The sequence below is a fragment of the Eublepharis macularius genome, chromosome 1 (assembly GCF_028583425.1).
Source record: "Eublepharis macularius isolate TG4126 chromosome 1, MPM_Emac_v1.0, whole genome shotgun sequence".
Classification (NCBI taxonomy): domain Eukaryota; kingdom Metazoa; phylum Chordata; class Lepidosauria; order Squamata; family Eublepharidae; genus Eublepharis; species Eublepharis macularius.
The window spans coordinates 181,929,053-181,953,962 of NC_072790.1; the positions used below are offsets into that span (position 1 = coordinate 181,929,053).

Below are 24,910 nucleotides of genomic sequence, written 5' to 3' on the forward strand. Positions count from 1 at the left end.
CCACAGCAAAACTACTGTACCCAGGAGTGTAGATGAATCCCACAACACAGTCCTAAGAAGTGTTACTCTTCTAACTCCATTGACTTCAATGAACATAAAAGGGTGCAACTCTTCTTAGAATTGTATAGTTAAGTGCCCTGGTCATTCTTCTCAACAACTTGAGTGATGCAAACAAAGGTCAGTACATTCACTCATGGCATGAAAAATCTTCTGACAGTGTTTGGAGCGAGAGCCTCTAGATCACACAGTTTCCTCTCTCATGTCTGGAGTCCAGTCTAATAGATCAAAAACACTTTAATGTCAAATGTGTATTCGAAGCAGATTTATGAGCTCCACAGGTAATATAAAATTATTACGCAAACAGACAGCTGAAGCTCAGTTAGAAAGAAAACATGTGGATTGAAGTCTTTTCACAGGATGGTGATTATCTGCTCGAGTTGCTGGATTTGCTATTCTCTTTTTGTCATGCAAACAAGAAAAGGCCGGCATTTTATAGGAGCTCTTTCTGTGTGATGTGTATTGGAATCTACATTGTGGATTTAAAAGGTCAGACAAGGGATTTAAAGTGTCTGCAAAGAATGAAACATGGGAGTTTCAGTCCAAAGCTGCATTTAAAGTTTACAATAGCAGTGTCTGTAAATGTAAGACTAGTATTTTATTTTATAACTGTACTCCCAGGAAAACTTGTGTTGTTGCGGGGGCATATCTGCATAATGACCGTGTGCTGTTTCTTCCATAAATCCTATGTGTTAATAGGGAAAGTGTGATAGGCTCAGGCCTAATTTAAAAGATTCTGCCGGATAAGTATGGACATTTCTAACAGATTTGCACAAGAGAGCAGGTCAAAGTATTTACACAGGACAAATGAAGCATCAATGTCTTAGAGAACAAACCTAAGCAAGATCCTGTTCACGTATGTTCAGTGAGGCTTACTCCGAGGAAAGTGTTCTTACAGTGCAATCCTAAGGAGAGTTACCCCAGTCTAAGCTCATTACAATCAATGGGCTTAGATTGGAGTAACTCTCCTTAGGACTGCACCATTCATTTGTAAAGTCAGGACAATGACTGGGAAATTGACTTTGCTTCTTTTAAAGGTCCTTGTATTCTATTATTACTGCTTAGGAGAGGTTAAATACATATAACAACAACATTTGATTTATATACCACCCCTCAGAATGTCTTAACAGCCACTCAAAGATGGGTAGGGCTGAGAGAGCTCCTAGAAGCTGTGACTGATCCAAGGTCACCCAGCTGGCTACAAATGGAGGAGTGGGGAATCAAACCTGGTTCTCCAGATTAGAGTCCTGCGCTCTTAACCACTACACCAAACTGGCTCAGTTTGATATGAATTCTGTTTTCAGATGTCATGCTTCAGTGAAAAAAACAGCCAACAATCAATGTGCAGTGTTGTTAAAGTCAGGATCCCATACCCAGCCCTAGATCTTCCATGCTCTTATCAGGTACCCCAGCAGGCTGCTAGCACTCTGCTTTTCATCTCATCAGCACTGTCATATGTCCTATCCAACATCTGAACTGGACACTTGCATCCAGGGAATATTCTGATCACAGATGTTCTACAACTGAAGCTAAGTGAGCCTGCCCCCACAAAGTACCTGGATGGAACACTGACTGGAACTGTATATAACCCACTCTGAAGTCTTTGGAGGAGGAATGATGTCATAAATGAAACAAACACTTCTCCTCTGAGGATCTTCCTTGTATGTCCTGTTCTTAAAAGATTTTTTTTTAAGTTGTCTAGGACTAATGTGCATGGGGCTTTGGGATTCTCTTCCATTATTTCTCGTGTGGAAGCATATCTCTAAATGTCAAAGGGAAAAGCATACACTCTATGTTTCTGAGATTTTTTTCCTGTTACTATTAACAAGGATGGTAGCTGTCATTGCCAGTTTTTGAGAGGCAGACCAAAGTTATCTTACTCATTTCCATGGAATGTTTAACCAAATACAACGGTCAGTGTAAAGCTATATTTAACTCTGATAGCCAATCCTCATCTAAATGGATCAAGGTTACTTCCAAGGATATGTCAGGTTTTAGATGCAGATACAAAATCAAACCCAGTAAGTGGAATCAATGGGATTGCATTTTCTTAAAGATTCATAGGACGGCTCTCCTTGTTATATTTGCCTCTTCTCACCAATAAATGTAAAATTAATTCAAAAGAACTCATAGTTCATTTTTATGGAACTGATTACATTCCTCTGAAATTGAACTTGATGAGTTCAGTTCAGAATAAATTATTATTGCACATGTACCCTTCAGCTCACTGCTGCTGTGGACTGGGTGTTAATTATCTTTCAAGCAAACAACACAGAATGGTACCTGTTACCTCAGGAATTGACTTATTTAGTCCTCTGCATCAGATGATCTTGAAGCAGATGTTTAAAATTTTGCATTTGGCAAAATTTGCAACAAGCCAGCATCACAAAGATAATGTTTTACTGTATGTTTGTTGTCTTCCTGTCACTTTCAGAGCACAATGTGTTTGGCTTGTAAAGTTCTAAATGGTGTGGGTCCAGTACTGTTGATTTAGGCTGCCTGGTCTACCCATGCATGAAAATGAAGTAGTGGAGTTTTTAGATGATAGAATGCATGTGGTGGATTGCATTTGTAAAACCTCTCCTTTATGAAACTTGCTGATAAGCAGCCCCCTCTCCCCCCCCCCCCACCAAAAAAACTGAGCACCTCAGGGAGAAAAATTCTAGTTCAGCATGCAGGTCTTTATTGCAGCAGTGGGTTTTTTTTTGCCATTGACGTGGTGTTTTCCATGCAGAGGAACTTTTTTCAAATGTTATTTCCAACCTGCTGTCTGAAGCTATATCTTAGAACCTCATTCTTTTGTATGCTTTGACTAGGCTTCAAGACAGTTCCATCACAATCTTCAAGGCAACCTAAAGCACTTTCTTTACCTTAAATCCATACATTACCCTTGCAAAGTTTATTTTGTATAATATGCATGTGAGTGTGAGAGTATGAGAGAGAGAGAATGAGAAAGTACATAAATGCACACTCCAGATATATACTATTTTTTTATTATATAGTTGAAAATTAAGAATAATTAAGCACAATTATTGTTAAATATGAAGACAGACGAAAATATATTTAAATAGAAGTGAAAAATTAAGAACATATATAAGTAAGCTCTATGTAGACATATGATATGATTTAATTGATAACAATATGATTTAAATGATAGTAGTTTATTCATTATGTTTTTTCTATATAATCTCAATGATGTGTTTAGGTTTTAATGTATCATCTAGAGATGATTACTGCTGACTGTAGTAGTGGGTGATTGTGGAGCTATGATTTAGATGATTGTATAATTGTAGTTTATGCCTTATGTGTTTGAGTTTATATACTGAAATAAATATTCTTAAAATCAGATATATCTGATTACTGGTCCAGACATCCCTAAACCACAGAAGGGTCTGCAATTTAAAATGACACATAACCTATCCAAAGGAACAGAAAGTTAAGGGTGTAGTTCAGCTTCATCCAAATCAAGGAAGTAGATTGCTCCTATAATCTTCACTGAAACACAAGTAGATTTTCTGAATACTATTTGCTTGATTAAGATCTTAGTTTCTCTTATATCTTGTGGCCTCAGTTCACACAATTTAATTAAACTACGGAATAAAAGTTATTACAATTCTATTGACTTTTAATTTCTTGTTCTAACAAAGAGAAAGTGCTTCTCTGTTCATTTTTCCACTTAAAAGTTTCTAACACAAATGACAGCAAATGTTATAAGGTGTTATTTCAGTGCATTTAATAAAAGCCTTCAAAGGATGAGCTGTCACAAACCACACATTTAAAAAGGACAAATTATTTGCATTTCTGAATTTCCTATAAAGTGCCTTCCCAGTTAACCAAAGTTACATATTAAAGACCAAGGTGAGTAAGAGCTGAAGAGGATTTCTTGTGCTAAAGATCTGTGAAATGGTTAGTGCAAAACAACTGTAATTCCCTGTAAAGAATGTCAATTAGGAAGGAGGTGGCACTTGCACTGATGTTTGTATTGCCATAGAAGTGATAGCAGAATTAGAGTATAAATTGCTCTTTGTGTATCATTGACATTAGATTTTGAAATAATTCTCCAATATAAGTCAAAGAAACCTCACAAGATATTTAAACCAATGTATACAATTATTTAGAAATAAATGTATAGCACCCAGAGAACATATTGATACTGGCAGGAGATAAAACTAAATAGATTTTCTTCCATACAGCATTTGTGTAATGGAGCCTCCTAAATCTCTTCCTTGTAAATGCTTCTACTTATATACAAGACAACTTATATTTCTGTATTGGTTCTATATTAATTTCAGAACTCAAGAATTTGCAAGGAACCTAGTAATATTTTTCTATAAATTTCTATAATCAACACCAATAAAAAACAAAGAATTCTAACATCTGCAGTCCTAAGTATAGCCATACCCTTCTAAGTCCCTTGAAGTCAATAGGCTTTGATGGGTATAATTTTGCTTAGGATTGCAGTGTATATAATGCAGTGGCCAACCAGTTGCCATGGAGGGCCAACAAACAAGGCATATAGGCTAAGGCCCTCCCCTGATGTTATCTCTGAGCCCTGGTTCCAGAGGTTAACTGCCTCTGAATGTGGAGCTAGACCTCACTAGCTTCAGCGATTCTGCATTACTGTGTGTCTTCCGAACATACTTTAGGACCATCTAGAATGCCACTTGGAGGTCTTCATAGATTATAGGAGAGGCACAGGTTTGGATTTACATTTATGCTAACAGAGACAACAGGCTATTTTGCAGCATGCATTTGGTAGGACTGCACATTTATGTGTACTGGTTATTGACGCTATGTAGATGATCCAGGTAGTTTAAAGCCTAAACATCTTCCACCAATCTGGGAAGACAAGCTAACAGTGCAGTCTTATGTAGAGCTACTGCCATCTAAGTCCATTGAAATTTAACAGACAATCTGAACTCAAAAATATTTTTCTATACATTTCTATAATCATCTTCAATAAAACAAAGGACTCTAAAATCAAAGTAAAGTGTAGTTGCTTAGTTATAAGAAAAGACTGTTTTCCTATGGGCAACAACAGATAATGCTTTGGTACATAGCCTGAGCTTGGTTGCAAGATATAACATTTCTTCCTCTTCCTCTTATTTCTGATAAAACCTTACAGTTGTTCACTAACGGACATGACTCAGTAAATATTCTGCCTATGTGCTACAGGAATGCACAATTTGTATGTGATGACATAGGAAGGAACAGAACAAGATCGGTTTCAAAAACATTAGAAGCAGAACTGTACTGCTGAAGCTCATTTATCTCAGCTATATGATACACCTCCCAAATCAGATCAAAGTGTAGAGTCTACTCTGTATGAATATAATATAAAGAAAGAGAAAAATGTAGAAGCTTTTGCTAGGAAGAGATTTAGGAGATTTAGGAGGCCCTCTGCTCTCTGCAGAGAGAGAATTTTGCACTTTGGAAATCCAGGGCAAACTTAAATTGGTTATTTCTGTTTAATTTATTGCACTAAAGTGATCTGGCAATTGCATGCAAATAGACCCTGCTGCTTTCTGATATATTCTGTAGACTCCAGACCAGTTTGAGCCAACCCCAAAATAAGTGTTTGTAAAAGTCTACTGGATCTAGCTTTTGTTGGTTGGGTGTTGGATGAACTTGATATTCAAAGCATATCAAAGCACAAAATGAGCTCAATGACTTTTGCCCAGTTCTTTAGAGGAAAAAGGATAAAGAAACCTCCCTAGGTCTGTTTGTGTGAGCATAGTCATCATAACCAAAATTAAAAATCTATTGGGGCTGGTGGCATCAAGGCCTTTAATGCAAGCCCTTACATTACTACTGTTGAATACTAGATTACAGGCAGCTGAGATTATGTTTGGTGCATGGCTTCCTGACAATATTCGTGTTTGCTAACAAGTGTTTGTTGCATTCACCCATTACATCATTAGGTGTACACATAAACATCACAGATTTACACCTAACAACAAAATGTGTGAAGAGACCCTGAAAAGCAGAACATCTAAAGCAAATCAAGGCTGACAAAAAGGGGAATTACATCTTTTAATTAGGGTTTTAACAGGGAAACATTTAGCAGCTAATCTGGCCTGTATTTTATTTTCACCACTCAGAAAGAAAATGTCTGTAGTGGAAATGCTGTAACCACAGATAGGGATATTGTAAAGTAGTAGCACTTCATACCACCTGCTGTACATCACTCAGAAATCTGATTATCCTGCAGGAAAGGATAAAGCCACAAATGAAAAACTGAAGTTAATCAGAAGTGAGGAGGGGAACTGGTGATCCAGTGATCTAAATGACATAGGATGAAAGTCACATATGTCAATGTCAACACACTAAGGGGGGGATATGGAATATGCAAAATAAAGTAATGGTAGGAATGATGTGTTGACTTACTTCCCTGGTCCTGAGGCTCTCCTTTTTCCGCAGGAATGAAAAATAAATGAAACGAATGCTGGTTTTACTACTAGAACGATGGAGAAGAGTTAAAATCCTCCTCTCTCCATTTACATGGCAGGGGACAGAAAGGAGGGGGCTCTGCTGCTGGAACTGGAGGTAACATTGCTGATGTTAGTTATTTGTGGAAAGAAGCAAATGGCAAAGACAGGGAGTTTACTTATCATTGCAACCAGTGTTGCATTTCACCTAAGCAAACAGCTGTCCACATAAAATACTGGAAAGTAAACAGAATACTTTCTAATCATTACACTGTTAGCCAACGCCATAAAAATATAACCAGCATTAGATGTCAGATCAATACACAATACAAGATAAAAAAGTTACTCAATGTGATAAAACAATAGTAATAATTTAAAAATAAATCAGTAACAAAACTCTTCAGTTGGTACTTATCAAAAGAATGAATCTAATTACAAACAAACATATAAGTTTTTATAGAGATATAAATTCAAATTAATGTAATTAGGATGATTATAATAAGATTATAAAATTTTCAGTGATCAATAAATACAAAAATGCTGGCTTGGATCCATCAGAAATTTGCACCAACAGAAGGGACTTCTATCCACAGAGTGTGACTTTATTGCCTTCTGCTGCAGCCCAAAATGTTCACTGAAATGCTGCTCCTGGAGGACAGAGAACACCAGAAACTACATGAGGGGGAAGTTGAAGGTCTGTAGCAGAAGGGGAAGAATTGGCAAAAAGAGCCCAACTCTTCTACCCGCGGAAATGTTCTATGGGATCCATGCCAATATTTGGATACCTTATCTGTATTTTTTGGGTATATTCTGGAATCCCAATCAAATTCTGGATTCTTGGATATATCTACATTTGCGTCTCTCTCATAAAAGAATCATCATGGTTGGACAGATAATGCAGTAGCTCTCCATATCATGCAATGCCATTTGTCTTGGAGAGTCACCTCCCTCCCTTCTGTCTCCTTGGCCAAGAAAGAAATAAAAAGGAAAAGAAAGGTGGGGGGGGGGCAAGCCACAATTTCAAAGCAAGGAGTTCTGCCAGGTGGGTTTTGCTGGGATTCTCTGGTTCTGTTGGGCTTTGTTAAAACTTTTGGATCAGTGTTTGCTCTTTTGTGTTTGGGTATGCCTTCTTTGTCCTGAAGAAATCATGCCCCCCCAGGCTACAATGGCGGTGGCTGGGGGGACCTTGTTCATGGGCCCATAGAATTGTACCCCTTGGTCCAACTCACTTGAAAATTAGGGGTTCTTTAAAGGACAGGCAGCCCTCACTACACTGCAATTTTGATGTCATTTCCCTGAAAAACAGATGCTCTAGCCCCCCAGAAAGATTCCCCCATAGGGAAAAATGAAGCCTAATATATTTAAATTCCCTCTCAAAAGCTAAATCTAAATACTAGACCGGTATTTTTGGTCCCTAATATCAGAAATACCGATATTTATTGGATTTCTGATACCCAAATCTGAAGTGTTGCAGAGTGCATGCATGCACATGCACACAAGATAAATACTCCCACTGCTTTCCCAACGACCTCCTTTCGGGCCCTCATTACTATTTCCCTGCTACAGTTTAATAAAGTCTGCAGTGATCTAAAACTTTGTCCCTGTCTGTTCATCATTATGTGTATAAGACTTGCTTCCTGCCTCTTCCTAACCCCTTATACTATCCACTCTCTGGCTCAACTCCTCTTCCCTTCTCTAATTTCTCCATAAGGATTCCCAGAATGATCCCCCCTTTCCACATCCAAGGCAGTGGGCTCTGACACAGGGGAGCTCATGTTAGGATTGATGTTGTCAGTCTTAATGGTGCCACTAGACCTCTGTTTTATTCAGCTGTAAAATACAACACATGTCCAGTGCCACCTTAAAGACGGATGATATGTAGTTAACTGTGAGCTTTCATATGTTGCTGCTCACTCTTCAGATAGCTGCAACAAAGTGACTCAGTCATCCCACCCTTCCCGGCCACATACTCTGTTGGATACTGTGTGCAGCTTGCACAGGGTGGTGGATGATCTGTTGGGAGATGTGTCTGTGGGGAGTGGGGTAGGTCTCTGCCATAGCACTCACCCCCCATAGCACTGCTGCCATCTGATAAGCCATGCAGGTTGGCGATGCAGGTGCATGGGGGGGGGGCTAGGGTGGGCAGGGGGTACAACACAGAGGAATTGTGAAGGGATGTCTCAGCCCAAATGATGGATGTCTGGGTCCACACTTCAGATAGGCTATTCTGTTCATCTTTTTGAGGTTTGTGGGAGCAAAAGTCAGTTCTGTAATTTTTGCCTGCCTCTGGGCTCTATAACAACAACAACAACATTCGATTTATATACCACCCTTCAGGATGACTTAACTCTCACTCAGAGCGGTTTACAAAGTATGTTATTATTATCCCCACAGCAAAACACCCTGTGAGGTGGGTGAGGCTGAGAGAACTGGAAGCTGTGACTGACCCAAGGTCACCAGCTGGCTTCAAGTGGAGGAGTGAAGAATCAAACCCAAGTCCAGATTAGAGTCCTGTGCTCTTAATCACTACACCAGACTGGCTCTCATGTGGCTCTCTGCCCATGTGGAGATCAAAATAAGAGTTTGGGGCATGCTATGCCAGTGCTTTCTTTGAAATGTTCTATGCCTGGCTCCAGAAGGCTGGTGAAGCCATCAGAGCTGCAATGGGGTGCCTAATGCCTGATAGCATGCCTCCTTTGCATCTGTCTATTTGGATCATTGGTTAGATTGCAAGTCTTGGGCATGGAGACTGTGGGCTTGAGCCTGGCCTCTGGTCTTCTTTTTTCTTTTTCTGGAAAAGGGTCTGTGTGGCTTGGAGCAGGGATGGTTGCATATGGGCAGAACTTTTGCTGCTACTCAGTCCCATGTAATTCTGGGTGTGCCAGGACAGACACACAGGAGCTCTACAAGTGTGTCTGCTAATTGTTGGTGGAAATGGTGACAGAACCCCTGATGAAATTGTTCCATATGAAACAAGTGTATTGTAACTGGTCACTTGTTGGGTTCTAAACAGGACCAGCTCCTGTCTTTTCCGGATCCACCTATAAGAAGCAAGAAAAAAGTTTCATACTGGAGAATCTGATACTCAAGACAGTAGTTTTTGACCTGTCTTCTCAGGAACACCCTGGATCCACGCACCTAGAAGAAAAAGAAAGACACATCAAAGGTGTAGTTGGAGGGGGCGTGGCTTTGATTCCCAAGGGAATGGAAGCATTTTAGGAGAGCTCTGTCCTCCTTAACCCTCAATCCCCTGGAAAATAAATACTCCTGTACTCAAAAAATTCTTAGTATGATAAAACAAGCCTCTAAGAAAAAGAAGTCACAGTCTAAAATTGTTAAAGACTTAGAGTGCTATTTTTCTGTCACGAGTGACTCCAAGCAGGTGAGGAACAACAGTGAAGAACTGCTTAAAATGGCTGCTGAGAGAACAGAGATCGATGAGGCGCAGGTAACTCCCTCAGAAATTACTCTCAATCCTCAGTTGCAGTATTTGGAACAAAGATTACTCAATCAAATGGCCAAACTGTTACAGCCTCTAGCAAATCAATTATCAGAAATAAGATTAGAACTGAATAAAACAAACCAGAAATCAGAAATGGCTCTAAATTTGTGTCAGGAATCTCAAAACGATATAAAAGATCTTCAGCACCTGACTGAGTCTCACCGGGAAAGAATTCTCAGTCTTGAGATAAAAGCTCGGCAAAGGAATTTAAAGATAAGGGGGGTGGAAGACTCATTTGCCCCCAGTGAAAATCTGAAGGCAGCCCTGACAATGTGGCTAGTCAAACACTTCAAGCTGGGAGAGGAGCCCCCCCCCCTTCACCAGCAAGGCCTACAGGGTTGGCTCAGAGAGGCTCTTCAGAAACAAGCCAGGCCCAAGGGACATTATAATCGAGATTACAGAGAAATCAATGCGACTGAAAATACTGCAAGAAGCCAGAAGTAAGGGCTTTATCCCTCTTAAAGGAGCCTCGATACTCATTTTTGAAGACCTGCCTAAAGAAACCTTGACAAAACGAAAAGAACTGAAACCTATAACTGAAGCTCTTAGAAAATCTAACATATGCTACAAGTGGCTGAATTACTGCAAAGTGTTAGTGATTATTCAAGGCAAGCAATACACAGCATCGGACTTAGAAACGGGAGTGGAGCTTCTGATTGCATTGGGAATAGAAACACCCATGGAGGTCAGCAGAAACAGCAACAAGAGGAAGCAGCCGTTAACTCCGTCACCCCCACAAGGGAGCAAGATCCCAATAAGAGGCTCTTGAAGCAGCATTTATATATAAAGAATGAGAGACTTATAGTTGTGATTTAATAGGAGTCAGGGGTAGTCAAATATTGAAACGGGTATGATCACAGAGGTTTGGGGGAGGGAGGGTAGAGTTCTGCTAAGACAGCTCCGGGTTTTTTTTAATAGCTCAAGACTTGGGGACTTTTCCTCCTCCAAAGCTAGAATCTAACTCTAGCTTAAGAGCTATTGCTGGGGAAACTGGGTAGTTTTTTGTCCTTAAAGTTATTAAAAGTTTTATTAAAAAATTTATAACTAAAGACCTCAAATTAATATAAAGGGGAGGGTGGGGGGGGATTAACATTTGCATCTTACAAGGCTTTGAATAAGTTTTCCAGGCTATACAGGTTTACAACTAAATAATTTTAATACTGTTCAATTGTTACTGATTGTTATTTGAGTAATCGCAGGATTTAACATAACTATTGTCTTAAATACATTGATTAAGAAATTGATTAATATTTATATACCTATTAAATTAATTACAGTGATTAATTACTTGATTAATTGCTATATAACTGTTTGAGTAAATACAGAGTTATTTATATTACCAAAGTACATTTCTTCCATATTATAATATTATATTATATATAGATATATATTTTTAATATTTAAATAGTAACCAATCAATTTAACATACTCTTTAATTGTAATATTGTTATCAATTGTTGTAATAGGAAACATTTTAAGGGTTGTTAACTACAAGTTAGGAGCTAATATTAAGTACTGGGGATATTCATACAGTTTATATACATAGTAAAACAGTCATACAGAGTATATACATAGTAAGACAGAAAAGATTCAGTGAAATACAAGAAGTACTGGGTTAAAGAGATCATAAATATTTGTGTCAATAGTTTTATAACAGGGTGTTTGCAATATTGGCTTTAGGCATTCTATTTTTTGCTTAAACTCTAGCAAATATTTATTGGATTTGTGTTTATAACAAACAAGGTTAGCTTTGCTAATTTTTGACTTTATTATTAGAGGGGATCGTTTTTAAACAAGTTGGGTTAGGGTAGTTAATTTGGACAAAGTAAGACAAAGCCATTGCCTCAGTTTACAATCATTAGGCTTGTAAAATAAGAAACAATTGTTATCACAGTTAGGTAGTTTCTCATTAGACAAATTTGAATAATTAAATAAATACATTAAGTACAATAATAAATAAATACAAAATAAGATCCCCTTGGTGGGTTAGAATAATTCTAGATCCTATCACTTTATAAGGGTATTTTAAAGCATAGTATACTCTGTTACAAGTACACTGGGAGTACTAAATAGAAAATTGTATAACTCTTTAAAAGAGGACAAGAGTGCATGATGTGCACCAATCTTAAAATAACATCTCTTAATGTTAGAGGATTGGGAAACCCCATTAAACGTAAGCGCATAATTTCCACTCTAGCAAAAACAAACTCACAAGTCATTCTACTACAAGAAACTCATTTCAGACCAGGAAGTTCCAACGTATTAAAAGCCAATTGGATAGGTTCACAATTTCATGCAGAAGGATCATCCAAATCTAGAGGAGTTGCCATTCTAATAACTAAAAACCTACCTTTCCAAAAGAAAAAGCTTCTCAAGGATCCCAAAGGGAGATATATTTTTGTTAAAGGTATAATAGAAGGGCAAGCATACACTTTTGCCTCAATATATGCACCAAACAACCAACAACTTGTCTTCATAAAGGAAACTCTTAATACCTTATCCTCCTTTCAGGAAGGTCAGCTGATAATAGGAGGAGACCTGAATTATATCATTAACCACTCTCTAGACAAAACAGTGCTCAATACCAAAACAGTTAAAAGTAAAAAGAAAAAACAAAAAAGGAAATCTATCACAAGGCTTGCCACATTGCTTCAGAATAACAATCTCCTAGACGCATGGAGGCACACTCATGTAGGAGAAAAAGACTTTTCATATTACTCCCCTAGACACAAAATTTATACGAGGATAGATTATATCCTTGTTTCTTCTTCTTTAGGTGATAAACTTTTAAATTCTGAAATTGGTAATATATTAATATCAGATCACGCATGGGTCAGCATAACGATTGAAAATAAGGGGAGCCAGAATAGGCAGTGGTGCTTTCCTAAAAAATTATTGTATAATCAACAAAGTTCAGCAGAAATAGAAAAATTTTTAGAGACAATCATAGCAGAGAATAGTTCGCTAGAGGTAGACCCACACATTTTCTGGGATACTGTTAAAACAGTAGCTAGGGGACATATCATTTCACTAACTTCCAGAATTAATAAGGAAAAATAAAGCAAAAACAGGAACTCTTGGCCGAAATTAAACAGTTGGAAACAAACCATAAAAAAACAGGTAATGAAAAAAACTATAGAAAACTGCTTAACAAACGTAAGGTTTTGGAAACATTAGAAACAAGGGATATTCACAAAAACTTGTTATATCTTAAACAGAAATACTGGTTCAACTCGCCTAAGGCCCTTCGTATGCTTTCTAACAGAATAAAAAAGAAGAGAGGGTCTACCATGATTAATAGTCTTAAGGCTAAAAAAGGAAATGTGCAAACTACTACTAAGGAAATCTTAAACATCTTCATTGATTTCTATTCTACTTTATACTCCTCAAAGGCCCCGGATGAGGTTAAAATTACCAACTTTCTAGGAAAGATTAGAAATTTTACTAAATTGACTATGGCAGATAGAGCATTTCTAGAAAGACCAATTGCCCACAAGAAATTTTAGAAGCTATAAAAAATGCCAAAAATAATAAAATGACAGGTCCAGATGGGTTCCCTGTGGAATTTTATAAAAAATATGCAAAGTTACTAACCATCTAACAAAGACATGCAACGCAATAGTAACATCAGGGAAAACACCACCTACTTGGGAAATGGCTACGATAATAATCATTCTAAAGCACGGTAAAGATCCATTAAATCCAGCTTCTTACAGGCCTATCTCAATACTTAATCACGACTACAATCTCCTTACTGCAATAATGACAAAACGTCTTAATACCTTTATAGACAAATATATCCACTCAGATCAAGCAGGCTTCATCCCAAAACGTGACATAACTAATAACATTCATAGAACTTTAAATCTCCTGGCTCATTGTAAACTCAATAAAATAGAAGCAGCCTTTCTGTCCTTAGATGTGGAAAAGGCCTTTGATTCGGTTGAAATCAAATACCTAATTAAAACTATGCAAATGATGAACTTTGGCGATAACTTTCTATCTATAATCCAATCTATCTATAATCAACCAAAAGCAAATATCAAGGTAAATGGGCAGTTATCAAATTCAATCAACATTGGACTAGGCAGGGATGCCCGCTGTCACCTATACTGTTTGCCATCGCCCTTGAGCCGCTAGCGATAGCGATTAGAGAAAATGACTCCATAAATGGTATAGATATAGGGACATCCAAATATAAAATCAGCTTATTCGCTGACGATATGTTGCTCTATCTGAAAAACCCCAATCAGTCTTTAAAGCATTTACATCACCTTTTAGAAATCTTTGGTAGAATTTCAGGACTGATAGTAAATCAAGAAAAATCCCAAATTTTGTCAGTGAATTTGCCTAGTCACAAGATAAATCAGATAAAAAACTCATACAACTTCCAATGGACTAATAAACAGTTAACTTATCTAGGTATTAAAATATCAGTGGATGTTAATGATCTTATTAAACATAATCATGATAAAATAATTTCAGACATAAAATCAGATATGCAAAATAAGAAAAAACTGAACCTTTCTTGGTGGGATAGATTCCACATAATTAAATCCTTCTATGTACCAAAACTTCTATTCCTGTTTAGATCCATTCCGGTGAAAATATCAACAACCCAATTGAAAAAATGGCAATCAATTCTGAATAGATTTTTGTGGCAAAACAAACCTTCACGGGTCTCTTTTAATATCCTCTCGTTGAAACATTCAAAAGGAGGTTTAAACTTTCCTGACTTGGCAATTTACCAAAAAGCAGTTAGTCTGTTTAACATTCTACAACTCTTATCAGCACCTGAACTCTCTAGTTGGAATATACCATTGTGTTCACTCCCAAAATCATTCTCACTTGGTGACTTGATTTGGAATCAAAGAAAGGATCGCCCTCCATTAAATAATAACATATTACTGTCAGCAGTACTATCAGAATGAGATTTAATAAGAGATAAAATAGTTCCTAAGATTTCAAGATTCTCTTCTTTTCACAATCAAACATGGTTTCCACCAGGAAAAAACAGTAATTATAACTTGGTCCTCAAAGATATGCAACTCAATAGGCTTATAGACATAACTTCTGGGAAAGATATTATGTCAAAACAAGAACTGGAAAATAAAACGCAAAAGAAAATTCATTGGTATGTTTACATGCAGATTAAAAACATGACAGAGAGTATAAATCTTAAAAAAATTATGAGTATCCCTTTGACTGATTTTGAACAAATTTTAAACTATACACAGAGGGAGAAAAAGGGGATGGTATCTAAAATATATGCTATTCTGCTCTCGTTTAAAAAGTACTGATTTACCTTGCCAATCCAAATGGCATCAGGATTGCAATATCGAAAAAACACAGGAAAAATGGGAGGAAATCTGGTCATCTTCAATATTTACATCAAAAGTAATTTCTGTAAGACTCCAATCATTTAAAATTATTCACTGGTGGCACTTGACGCCTAAAAGATTGTCTACAATGTCATCCTCTTGCTCTCCCCTGTGTTGGAAGGGTTGCAATGAGGTAGGATCCTTCTCTCATTGTTGGTGGGGTTGTTCACGGATAGCCACATTTTGGAAAGAAATATTGGAAGTAATAAAACAGATAACGAATTACGATATTCCATTATCACCTTCAATTATATTTCTAGACCAATGGAATATTCCACAGATCCCAAAAGCTATCAGGAATCTTATAGCAATATTTTTAGTTGCAGCGAAATCAGCGATAGCTTCAGTCTGGAATCTGAAGAAAGTGCCAACTAAAGAGATGTGGCTCTCTAAGATATGGGACCATTTCATCCTGGATAAAATTAATGATAATATTCTCAATGCTGAACGCTTTCCCGCCAGTTCCAATTTCTATGAGAAATGGTTCCCTTTTCTTGAATTTATAGACATGCACGATTTACATCCCAAAATAAGAATTGCTCAGACGTTGACTCAGTTTTCTGATATTTGGTAATATTATGTATGCTTTGTTTAAAAGTTATTGTAATGTTCATGTAATGTACTGGTCGAACTCTAGCTTGATAGAGAACTCAAGGCTATGATACCATTGGCTACTAAGTACGGGTGGCAGCAAATCAGAAGAGCAAGATTAAGACCAATCACTGAGCTGTGAATAAGTTACACTGTATATGAGTTATGCAAACGATGGTATTCTAAAATACGTGTTCTCATTGGCTATCACTATTCAGGGGGTGTAACGGATATGTATATATATTGAGGGTTTCTGTTCAGTTTGTGTTGTGTGTGGTTATACTGAATAAAGAGCTGTTGGTTTACCTCAAGTCTGAACCCACTATTTAATACTGGCGACGAGGATGGGATCTCTGATTGAGTAGGCAGCCCCAATACCAGAGCGAAATCACTAACAAGGTGCTTGGGTAGGCAGCCCCGAGACCTGAGCTGAAATCTTAAGCGTGAGGAATTGTCACCTCAGCCATCCGGCATACGCTCGCGTCGTCCAGAGGGCAGACATGGCCACTAAGGGCCACTTGGAACCGTTTGACTCAACAGCCGAGGACTGGGAATCCTACATTACCCGGTTCGATTTCTACCTTGAGGCGAACAAGATTGAAGACACAGATCTCGCGAGAGCGACGTTCTTCAGCGTGTGTGGGCGTTCCACGTTTGATATAGCGCGGGCACTAGTGGCGCCAGCCCCGCTTCAAACTACAGCGTTCGACACAATAAAGAACAGACTCAAAGAGCACTTCTCACCACAGCCATCAGAAATAGCCAGCAGACACACGTTCTACAAGCGCAACCAGGTACAAGGGGAATCCATAGCGGCATTCGTCACAGCCCTCCGACAGGCAGCCCGGCAATGCAATTTCCCTGACCTAGAGATGGCACTTCGGGGCAGGTTGGTGTGTGGGCTGCGGAATGAAAAACTCCAAAGACGACTATTCGCAAAGAAAGAGCTGACCTTCAAAACGGCACATGATGAGGCACTCGCTGCTGAAGCAGCAGAACAATCTGCAAAAGAGGTCCGGCAGTCGCACACTCCCCCGCCATCCCGCAGGTCCGAACAGGTACTTCAGGGGTGCGTAGAGAACCTGTCATCATCAGAGGATGACGAGGAAGAGGTACTGCGAACTAAGTTCCACGACAAGCAACAGGGGGGGGCCAACAACATTTCAGGGCACCCCTTGCGCAAGCTGTGGAGGACCTCACTGGAGGAAGTCCTGCCGGTTCCGGGAAGCACAATGCCGGAACTGCGGAAAACTGGGACACATCGCTCGTGCCTGTCGCTCCGCAAAGAACCAAGTCGGATCGCCCAAGTCCAGCCACAAGTCAGCACCGGGCTACAAAAAGGCATCAACCCGCAAGAGCGACTGCCATACAGTCACAATACGCCACGCTAATGTAGCCCAGACTAGTGAGTCATCGGTGCAAGCATTACAACCTCCAAGCAGCAACAAAATAAAAGTAACCGTGAAAATCCAAAACATGCCCTGTGAGATGGAAGTCGACTCAGGGTCCGCGTTATCCATCATCTCTTCACACACACTAGAGCTGATACGCAGAAAGTCATCCACACCTCATCTTGAAGCAGCAGACATGGTGCTGAAAGACTTCCAAGGCCGCCGCGTGCCGATCATGGGCATCGGCACATTCCAAATAAGGTACAAGGACTTTATTGGCCCACTACGATTAGTGGTAGTTCAAGGCCACCAACCTAGCTTACTCGGCCTCGACTGGTTCCGACCTCTCGGCATCCAAATCGCAGGCGTGCAGCGGCTGCATCATGATGAAGTAGCATCAGTATGCAGAGAGTTCCCAGCAGTCTTCGACGGGGCCCTTGGCAATTACACAGGGCAGCCTGTCTCGTTTGACTTAGACCCAGCCGTGGCCCCCATCTGCCTAAAGCCTCGCAGGGTTCCATTTGCGCTCAAGCCAAAGATAGATGAGGAACTGGATCGTCTGATCGAACAGGGGATCCTGGAACCAGTTTCTCACGCCAAATGGGAAACTCCCATAGTAACCCCACTGAAGCCCAATGGAGCGGTCCGAATTTGTGCAGACTATAAATGCACAATCAACAAAGCACTGCAGCAACATGCCTACCCAGTACCAGTCGTGAGCCATCTCCTGGCATCGCTCCAAGGGGGAAAGATTTTTGCCAAGCTTGATCTGGCACAGGCTTACCAACAACTACCTGTGGACGAGGCGATGGCCGAAGCCCAAACGATCGTGACACACCGGGGGGCGTTCAAGGTTAAAAGACTACAATTCGGCGTCAACGTTGCCCCAGGAATTTTCCAAGGCATCATGGAAGGACTTCTACGCGGAATTCCAGGCGTCATTCCGTACTTTGATGATGTCCTAATCGCAGGAGAGTCGGAAAGTGCACTTGCAGAGAGGCTTCGCTGTGTCCTTCGCAAACTACAGGATGCCGGCTTAAAGGTAAAGAGAGAGAAATGCCAATTCGCTGTTGAGAGTGTGGAGTTCCTGGGATTCCTCATTGACGCAGCCGGTATTCATCCCACACCAGCAAAGGTACGGGCCATTAAAAGTGCGCCTCCTCCAGGATCAAAGAAGGAACTACAATCATTCCTGGGCCTATTAAACTTCTACCACGCCTTCTTGCCACATAAGGCCTCAGTTGCAGAACCCCTGCACCGTCTCCTAGATTCCTCCGCCCCCTGGGGGTGGGGCAGAAGAGAAGCCGCGCCGTTTGAAGCAGTAAAAAAACTACTGTCGTCAGAGAGCGTGCTGACACACTTTGATGAGAAAAAACCGCTCGTACTCGCCTGCGATGCCTCCCCATATGGTATCGGAGCTGTCCTAAGCCACAGAATGCATACCGGGCATGAAGCGCCCATCGCCTACTTTTCAAGAACCTTGTCGGCCGCGGAACGGAACTATGCCCAAATAGACAAGGAAGCTCTGGCAATCGTAGCTGGAGTAAAAAAGTTTCATGATTACCTCTACGGCCGGAAGTTCCTCATCGCAACCGATCACAAACCGCTCCTGGGACTACTCGCTCCAGACAAGCAAACACCCCAAATCCTTTCACCCAGAATGCTGCGGTGGACAGTGTTCATGTCTGCCTACTCCTACGACTTACAGCACCACCCCGGCAAAGCAATGGGACATGCCGACGCCCTGAGCTGCCTGCCACTTGCTGACCAGGGGACCGACCCATCTCCAGCTCATCACATCATGCTGCTAGAAGACTTGCCGAGTCCATCACTCAGAGCCTCCGACGTGGCGTCACATGCTGCTAAAGATCGCACCCTCAGCCGCGTTCTCAACTGGGTGTGGAGGGGGTGGCCATCAGGCCAGCTGGCCGAAGAGTTTCAGCCGTTCCTCATTAGACAGCACGAACTCTCAGTACACAAGGGCTGTCTGCTATGGGGAAACAGAGTGGTAATCCCCAGCAAACTGAGACAACAAGTGCTGGAGGCACTACACAACGGACACCCAGGCATAGTGCACATGAAGGCAATGGCGCGCAGCTATGTCTGGTGGCCAGGCATGGATAGGGCTATCGAGGAATGGGTCCGCACCTGTCAGCCGTGCCAAGAAACATGCCCAGCTCCAGCGCAAGCCCCAGTACATCCTTGGGAGTCAGCAAGAGCACCCTGGTCGAGACTCCACATTGATTTTGCAGGGCCATTTCAGGGACAAACCTTCCTAATAGTTGTGGACTCTTATTCAAAGTGGCTAGAAGTTGTCCCTGTCTCCACAATGACTACTGCTGTGGTCATTAGGGCCCTACGTCAGCTGTTTGCAACACACGGTTTGGCTGACACGGTAGTATCGGATAACGGAACACAATTCACATCAGCTGAGTTCCGGCAGTTCCTGGCCAACAACGGCATCAGGCAAGTCACGTCTGCTCCGTTCCACCCTTCCACCAATGGGCAGGGAGAACGGATGGTGCGGACAACAAAGGACAGCCTTCGGCGAATCAGCCAAGGAGACTGGCAATCGCGATTGGCTGCATTCCTGTTACAGCAACATGTCACGCCGCATTCCACGACAGGGCGTAGCCCCGCTGAGCTACTGATGAACATGAAGCTCACCGTGACTCTCGACAGGCTGCACCCCGACCTAGCGGCCGAGGAAAGGCCCATGCCAGAAGGAGAGGTAAGAACCTTCCAGCCGGGAGATCTTGTATATGCCCGCGACTACAGCGGACGTCTGCCATGGGTGCCTGCGTCCGTGGACACCGCAACGGGACCAGTATCGTACGCCGTTGTTGCTGCGGAGGGCAGGAAACTATGAAGACATGTGGACCAGCTACGACGCAGATGGCCGACCAGGACAACGGGAGCCGAGAGCTTACCAACGTCCAGTGTACAGGACACCGTCACTCAAGAAACGGACAGTGAATCTATACCACAGCATGCACCAACATTCAGCTCACCGGCTGCAGAGGCAAGTACTACCCCCGAGAACCGAGCAGGATTAAGTAACGGATTGCCAACCGCCCAAACACCGACTCAATTGTCGGACTCACATTGTCCCTCGCCTCAAGTGACCATACAGCGGTCCCAGCGGACTCGGACTCCTCCCAGCCACCTGAAAGACTATATTTGTTAGAAGGTCAGTTCTGACTTAGGGGGGAGGAGTGTAATGTACTGGTCGAACTCTAGCTTGATAGAGAACTCAAGGCTATGATACCATTGGCTACTAAGTACGGGTGGCAGCAAATCAGAAGAGCAAGATTAAGACCAATCACTGAGCTGTGAATAAGTTACACTGTATATGAGTTATGCAAACGATGGTATTCTAAAATACGTGTTCTCATTGGCTATCACTATTCAGGGGGTGTAACGGATATGTTTATATATTGAGGGTTTCTGTTCAGTTTGTGTTGTGTGTGGTTATACTGAATAAAGAGCTGTTGGTTTACCTCAAGTCTGAACCCACTATTTAATAGTTCATATTCTTCAAAACTTGTAAACTATTATTGATTAGTTGTTGTGTTACAGTTGATGTTCATTGTTGATTTCTATTTGTTGTATGTTATAAAGCTTAATTAAAAAGTAAATTAATTTTTTTTAAAAAAGGTGTAGTTGGACATATATGAACTTGCCATTGCCTATATTTGAATGAATGTACATGGGAAAATATTTTCAATTGGGATTTGGACATTGCATATAGACTATATAAGATATTTAATGTTATTGTTACAGCATATTTATTGAGCACTTGTTCACTTTATTTCAATACAAGTCTTTTGTACCATTGTGCATAATAATTCCCTTTTCCTGAATTGTGGGGTTCCACTTTGCTTGATTAGTTCTGTATTCAGGGACGCTTGTCTGGTATAGTTTTTTCTCCAGGGCAGCTGATCTCTGTGGCCTGAAGATCAGTAATTCTGGAAGATCTCTAGGCCCCACCTAGAGACTTACTTAAAGACACAAATCCTCTGTGGATAATAAATAGATTTCTATTTGCAGTTCCTGATTTTTAATATTAAAAGTGCACAGTGCTCAAAAGTGAATACAGTCAAAATATCATAAAGGTCTTATAAATATTAAATATACCACTATATATGATAAATACTTATGATAAATACCAATAAATATCACAGCTATGTTCATATCTATTTATCATCCACGGAGGATTTGTGTCTTTAAGTAGGTGTCTAGGTTCCATAATCCCTTTATTTGTGCAGCCCACCTGCAGACTGGCAACCCTACTCCTGTTCACCTCCCTCATGCCCTAGAGGGCTCATTGAGGCCAGGCACAGCTGCATACACTAGACAAACTGCTATCATCCATTTTGTGCAACTTACCCAGATAAGAACATAAGTTTCTGATATGCCCACAATGTCTATGGATTCGCCCAACACTAAACATTCCAGCTCCCCAATTTTACCTCGGACACTTCTAGCATTTGTATATAAACACCTGTAACTTCCCCGGCACACTTTGCCTCGAGACGTAGTTAGGTCATCTGCACTGTTTGTCTCCATCTCAGTTGACAACTCTAATCTATCTCCCTGTAGAAGTGTTATACCTAGCCCTTCATCTCTCTGAGATGAACCATCCTGAACCAGAGACACTTTATCTCTTGTCGGCTTTCCCCTAGCATTTAGTTTAAAAACTGCTCTGCCACCTTTTTGATTTTAAGTGCCAGCAGCCGGGTTCCTTCTCGGGACAAGTGGAGACCGTCTCTCTTGTACAGCTCCCGCTTGTCCCAAAAAAGAATCCCAGTGCCTAACAAACTTGAACCCTTCCTCCCTACACCATCGTCTCATCCACGCATTGAGACTCCTGATCTGCGTTTGTCTCTCTGGCCCTGCGCGTGGAACAGGTAGCACTTCTGAGAAGGCTACCTTGGAGGTCCTGGCCTTGAGTCTCCTGCCTAACAGCCTAAATTTTTGTTCCAAGACCTCACGACTGCATTTCCCAACATCGTTGGTTCCAACATGGACCACGACCGCTGACTCTTCCCCAGCACTATCTACCAGCCTATCTATAACACGCGTAATGTCCGCTACCTTCGCACCAGGCAGGCAAGTCACCATACGGTCAGAACGCGGTTGTGCCACCCAGCTATCTACTTGTCTAAGGATCGAATCACCAACTACCAAGAGCCTCCCTCCTGCCCCACCCAGGGATGGTTCCTTGATGCGAAAGGAAACCTGCTCACCAACTGAAGAAGAGGTCCCTTCTGAGGGCATGTTCCCCTTATCCTCAGTACAGTGCCCTGATTCCACAAGATCCTCATTCTCCTTGACAACAAGAACGCTGCCATTTTTAGAGTGGGACACATCTATCCTGTCCCTGAGAATCTTGTCCTCGTGCCTATCTAACTGTCTCCGCTTCTCCAGGTCAGCCACCTTGGCCTCAAGGGTACGTACTCGTTCCCTGAGAACCAGGAGCTCCTTGCAGCGAGCACACATCCAGGACTTCTGACCAGAAGGCAGATAGTCATACATGTGACACTCAGTGCAATACACTGGAAAGCCCCCAACCCCCTGCTGGCATTCTGACTTCATTATTCTGTTTTAGGAATAACACAGAAAGAGGAAAGAAAACGGCTATGATCCCCCGGCTAAGAGCCACAGGCCAAGAGCCCTTTAGCTCTCGCCCTTCGGCTCGCGCCAAAGGCTCGCGCCCCTGCCCAGCAGTTGCCTTTTCAATGCAAAAGGTCACTTCCTGCTAAGCACAGGAGGTGAGCACAAAGGGGGTGTGTGGCTTGTACTCCAGCAACCCCCAGCAGCCTTACAAACACACTCACCCTCAAACACACTCAGCCTCAAAACTACTCTCAAATCAACACAAAACTACACACAAAAAGCCCCAAAGCTAGAGAGGACCACCCTTAGCTTCTCAGCTTAACCCACCACAGCCAAGAAAGGCAAAAAGCCCTTACCTCCTCTAGCAGCTGCAGACCATGTGCTCCTGAGCCCAGGTGACTCTGCTCTGCAGAGTATATAGTGATGTCTAGGAGATGATTTATTTATTATTTATTTTATTTTATTTATACCCCACCCTCCCCACGAATGGGCTCAGGGCAGTTCACAACATGCATAAAATACAATAAATTAATCATAAAACTATAAAATCAATAACAATCTTAAGACAATCATTGTGATCGACCATATTGAACGCCGCTGTAAGATCTAAAAGTATCAGCAGTGCTGACCTGCCCCGATCCAGGTGTCATCGCAGATCATCTGTGAGGACGACCAGAGCCGTCTCCATACCATGGCTGGGCCTGAAGCTGGACTGGAATGGATCCAGGACAGAGGCATCATCCAGGTATATTGTGAGGCCACACAATTTGACAGCACCCAGCAGCAGGTGCCACACAACTTGTGTGACTTTACTGGGCCTGGCAGTGGCCAGTGCACAATTTACAGGAGTGATTTGTTACTGCACAACATTTGCAACTTGGCCAAACTTTTACTAGGGTGAGGCTGCCAGGGGGAGGGAAGGAGGGAAAGTTGAGAGCTAGTTTTGTATAGTGGTTAGAGTTTCAGACTAGGTTCTGGGAAGCCTAGGTTCAAATCTTGGAAATTTGCTGGTGAGCCACTTACTCTCTCCCAGCCTCAGAATTGTTACAAGGATAAAATGAGGAGAGGAGAATTATATAAATTGCTTTCGGTCCCCATTAGGGAGAAAGGTGGGGTACAGAAGAAGTAATGAAATAATAAATAAAACTGAAGATTGGTTTGCCAAATAAAAGTAACATTAGTTGGTGAGTAGAAAGGAGAGAAGGAAGAAGGGGAAGGGGAAGAGTATATGGGGGCTGCCAGAAGGAGAAGAAGTGGAAATAGCACAGGATAGGGAATACAAGGTAAAATGAAGTGACACTCCCCACAAATCCTTGCAGGTTCCTCACTTTTTACATAGATGTTGTTTATATTTTTTTTAAAAAAGATTTTGCATGGGCCAATATGACTGGCTACAACAATCTTTCCACCTTCTCCAGTCATAAACTCCTCCTTTCACACCCATCACACCTCCTGGTGAAGCTTTATTTGATCTATGGCTGTAATCCACAATCTGTTGGCCAAGTTTTAAAGCCCATGTGGTAGGATTGCCAGCCTCCAGGTGGTGGCAGGAGACCTCCCAGAATTACAACTGATCTCCAGAAACGGTTGCCCGCTCCTGTTCCCTGCACCGCTCCCCCGCCCCCAGCCAGATAAGAGCTGGTAGGGGGCAGGGGCTGAGAGTGGGGAATCCTCTGCCCTGATTGGATGACCTGGGAACCCTATTTCCAGGCCATAGAGATCAGTTCCCTGGAGGAAATGGCTGCTTTAGAAGGCAGACTCTATGGCATTATACCCTGCTGAGGTCTCTCTTCTCCCCAAACCCCATTCTCTCCAGGCTCCACCCCCAAAATCTCTGGTTTGGAAAATTCCTGGAGATTTGGGGTGGAGCCTGGGGAGGGTGGAATTTAGGGAGGGGATGGAGCTCAATGGGTATGTGATTCAATAGGGTCTACCCTCTGA

The 24,910-nt window shown here is 41.6% G+C and overlaps 1 protein-coding gene across 1 annotated transcript; it reads left to right on the top strand.

The window, feature by feature from the left end:
* Positions 1-16,459: 16,459 nt before the first annotated feature.
* LOC129324913 (uncharacterized protein K02A2.6-like) lies at positions 16,460-20,219 on the top strand. The gene is made up of 2 exons (XM_054972372.1): positions 16,460-16,801; positions 17,370-20,219. The coding sequence occupies exons 1-2, from the start codon at positions 16,460-16,462 to the stop codon at positions 20,217-20,219; spliced, it is 3,192 nt and encodes a 1,063-aa protein (XP_054828347.1).
* Positions 20,220-24,910: the final 4,691 nt, after the last annotated feature.

Coding starts and splice junctions, on each gene's coding strand:
- LOC129324913 (XM_054972372.1), top strand. CDS start 16,460: ATGGCCACTAAGGGCCACTTGGAACCGTTTGACTCAACAGCCGAGGAC. Junction 16,802..17,369: donor TCACAGCCCTCCGACAGGCA/GCCCGGCAATGC, acceptor CAGACTAGTGAG/TCATCGGTGCAAGCATTACA.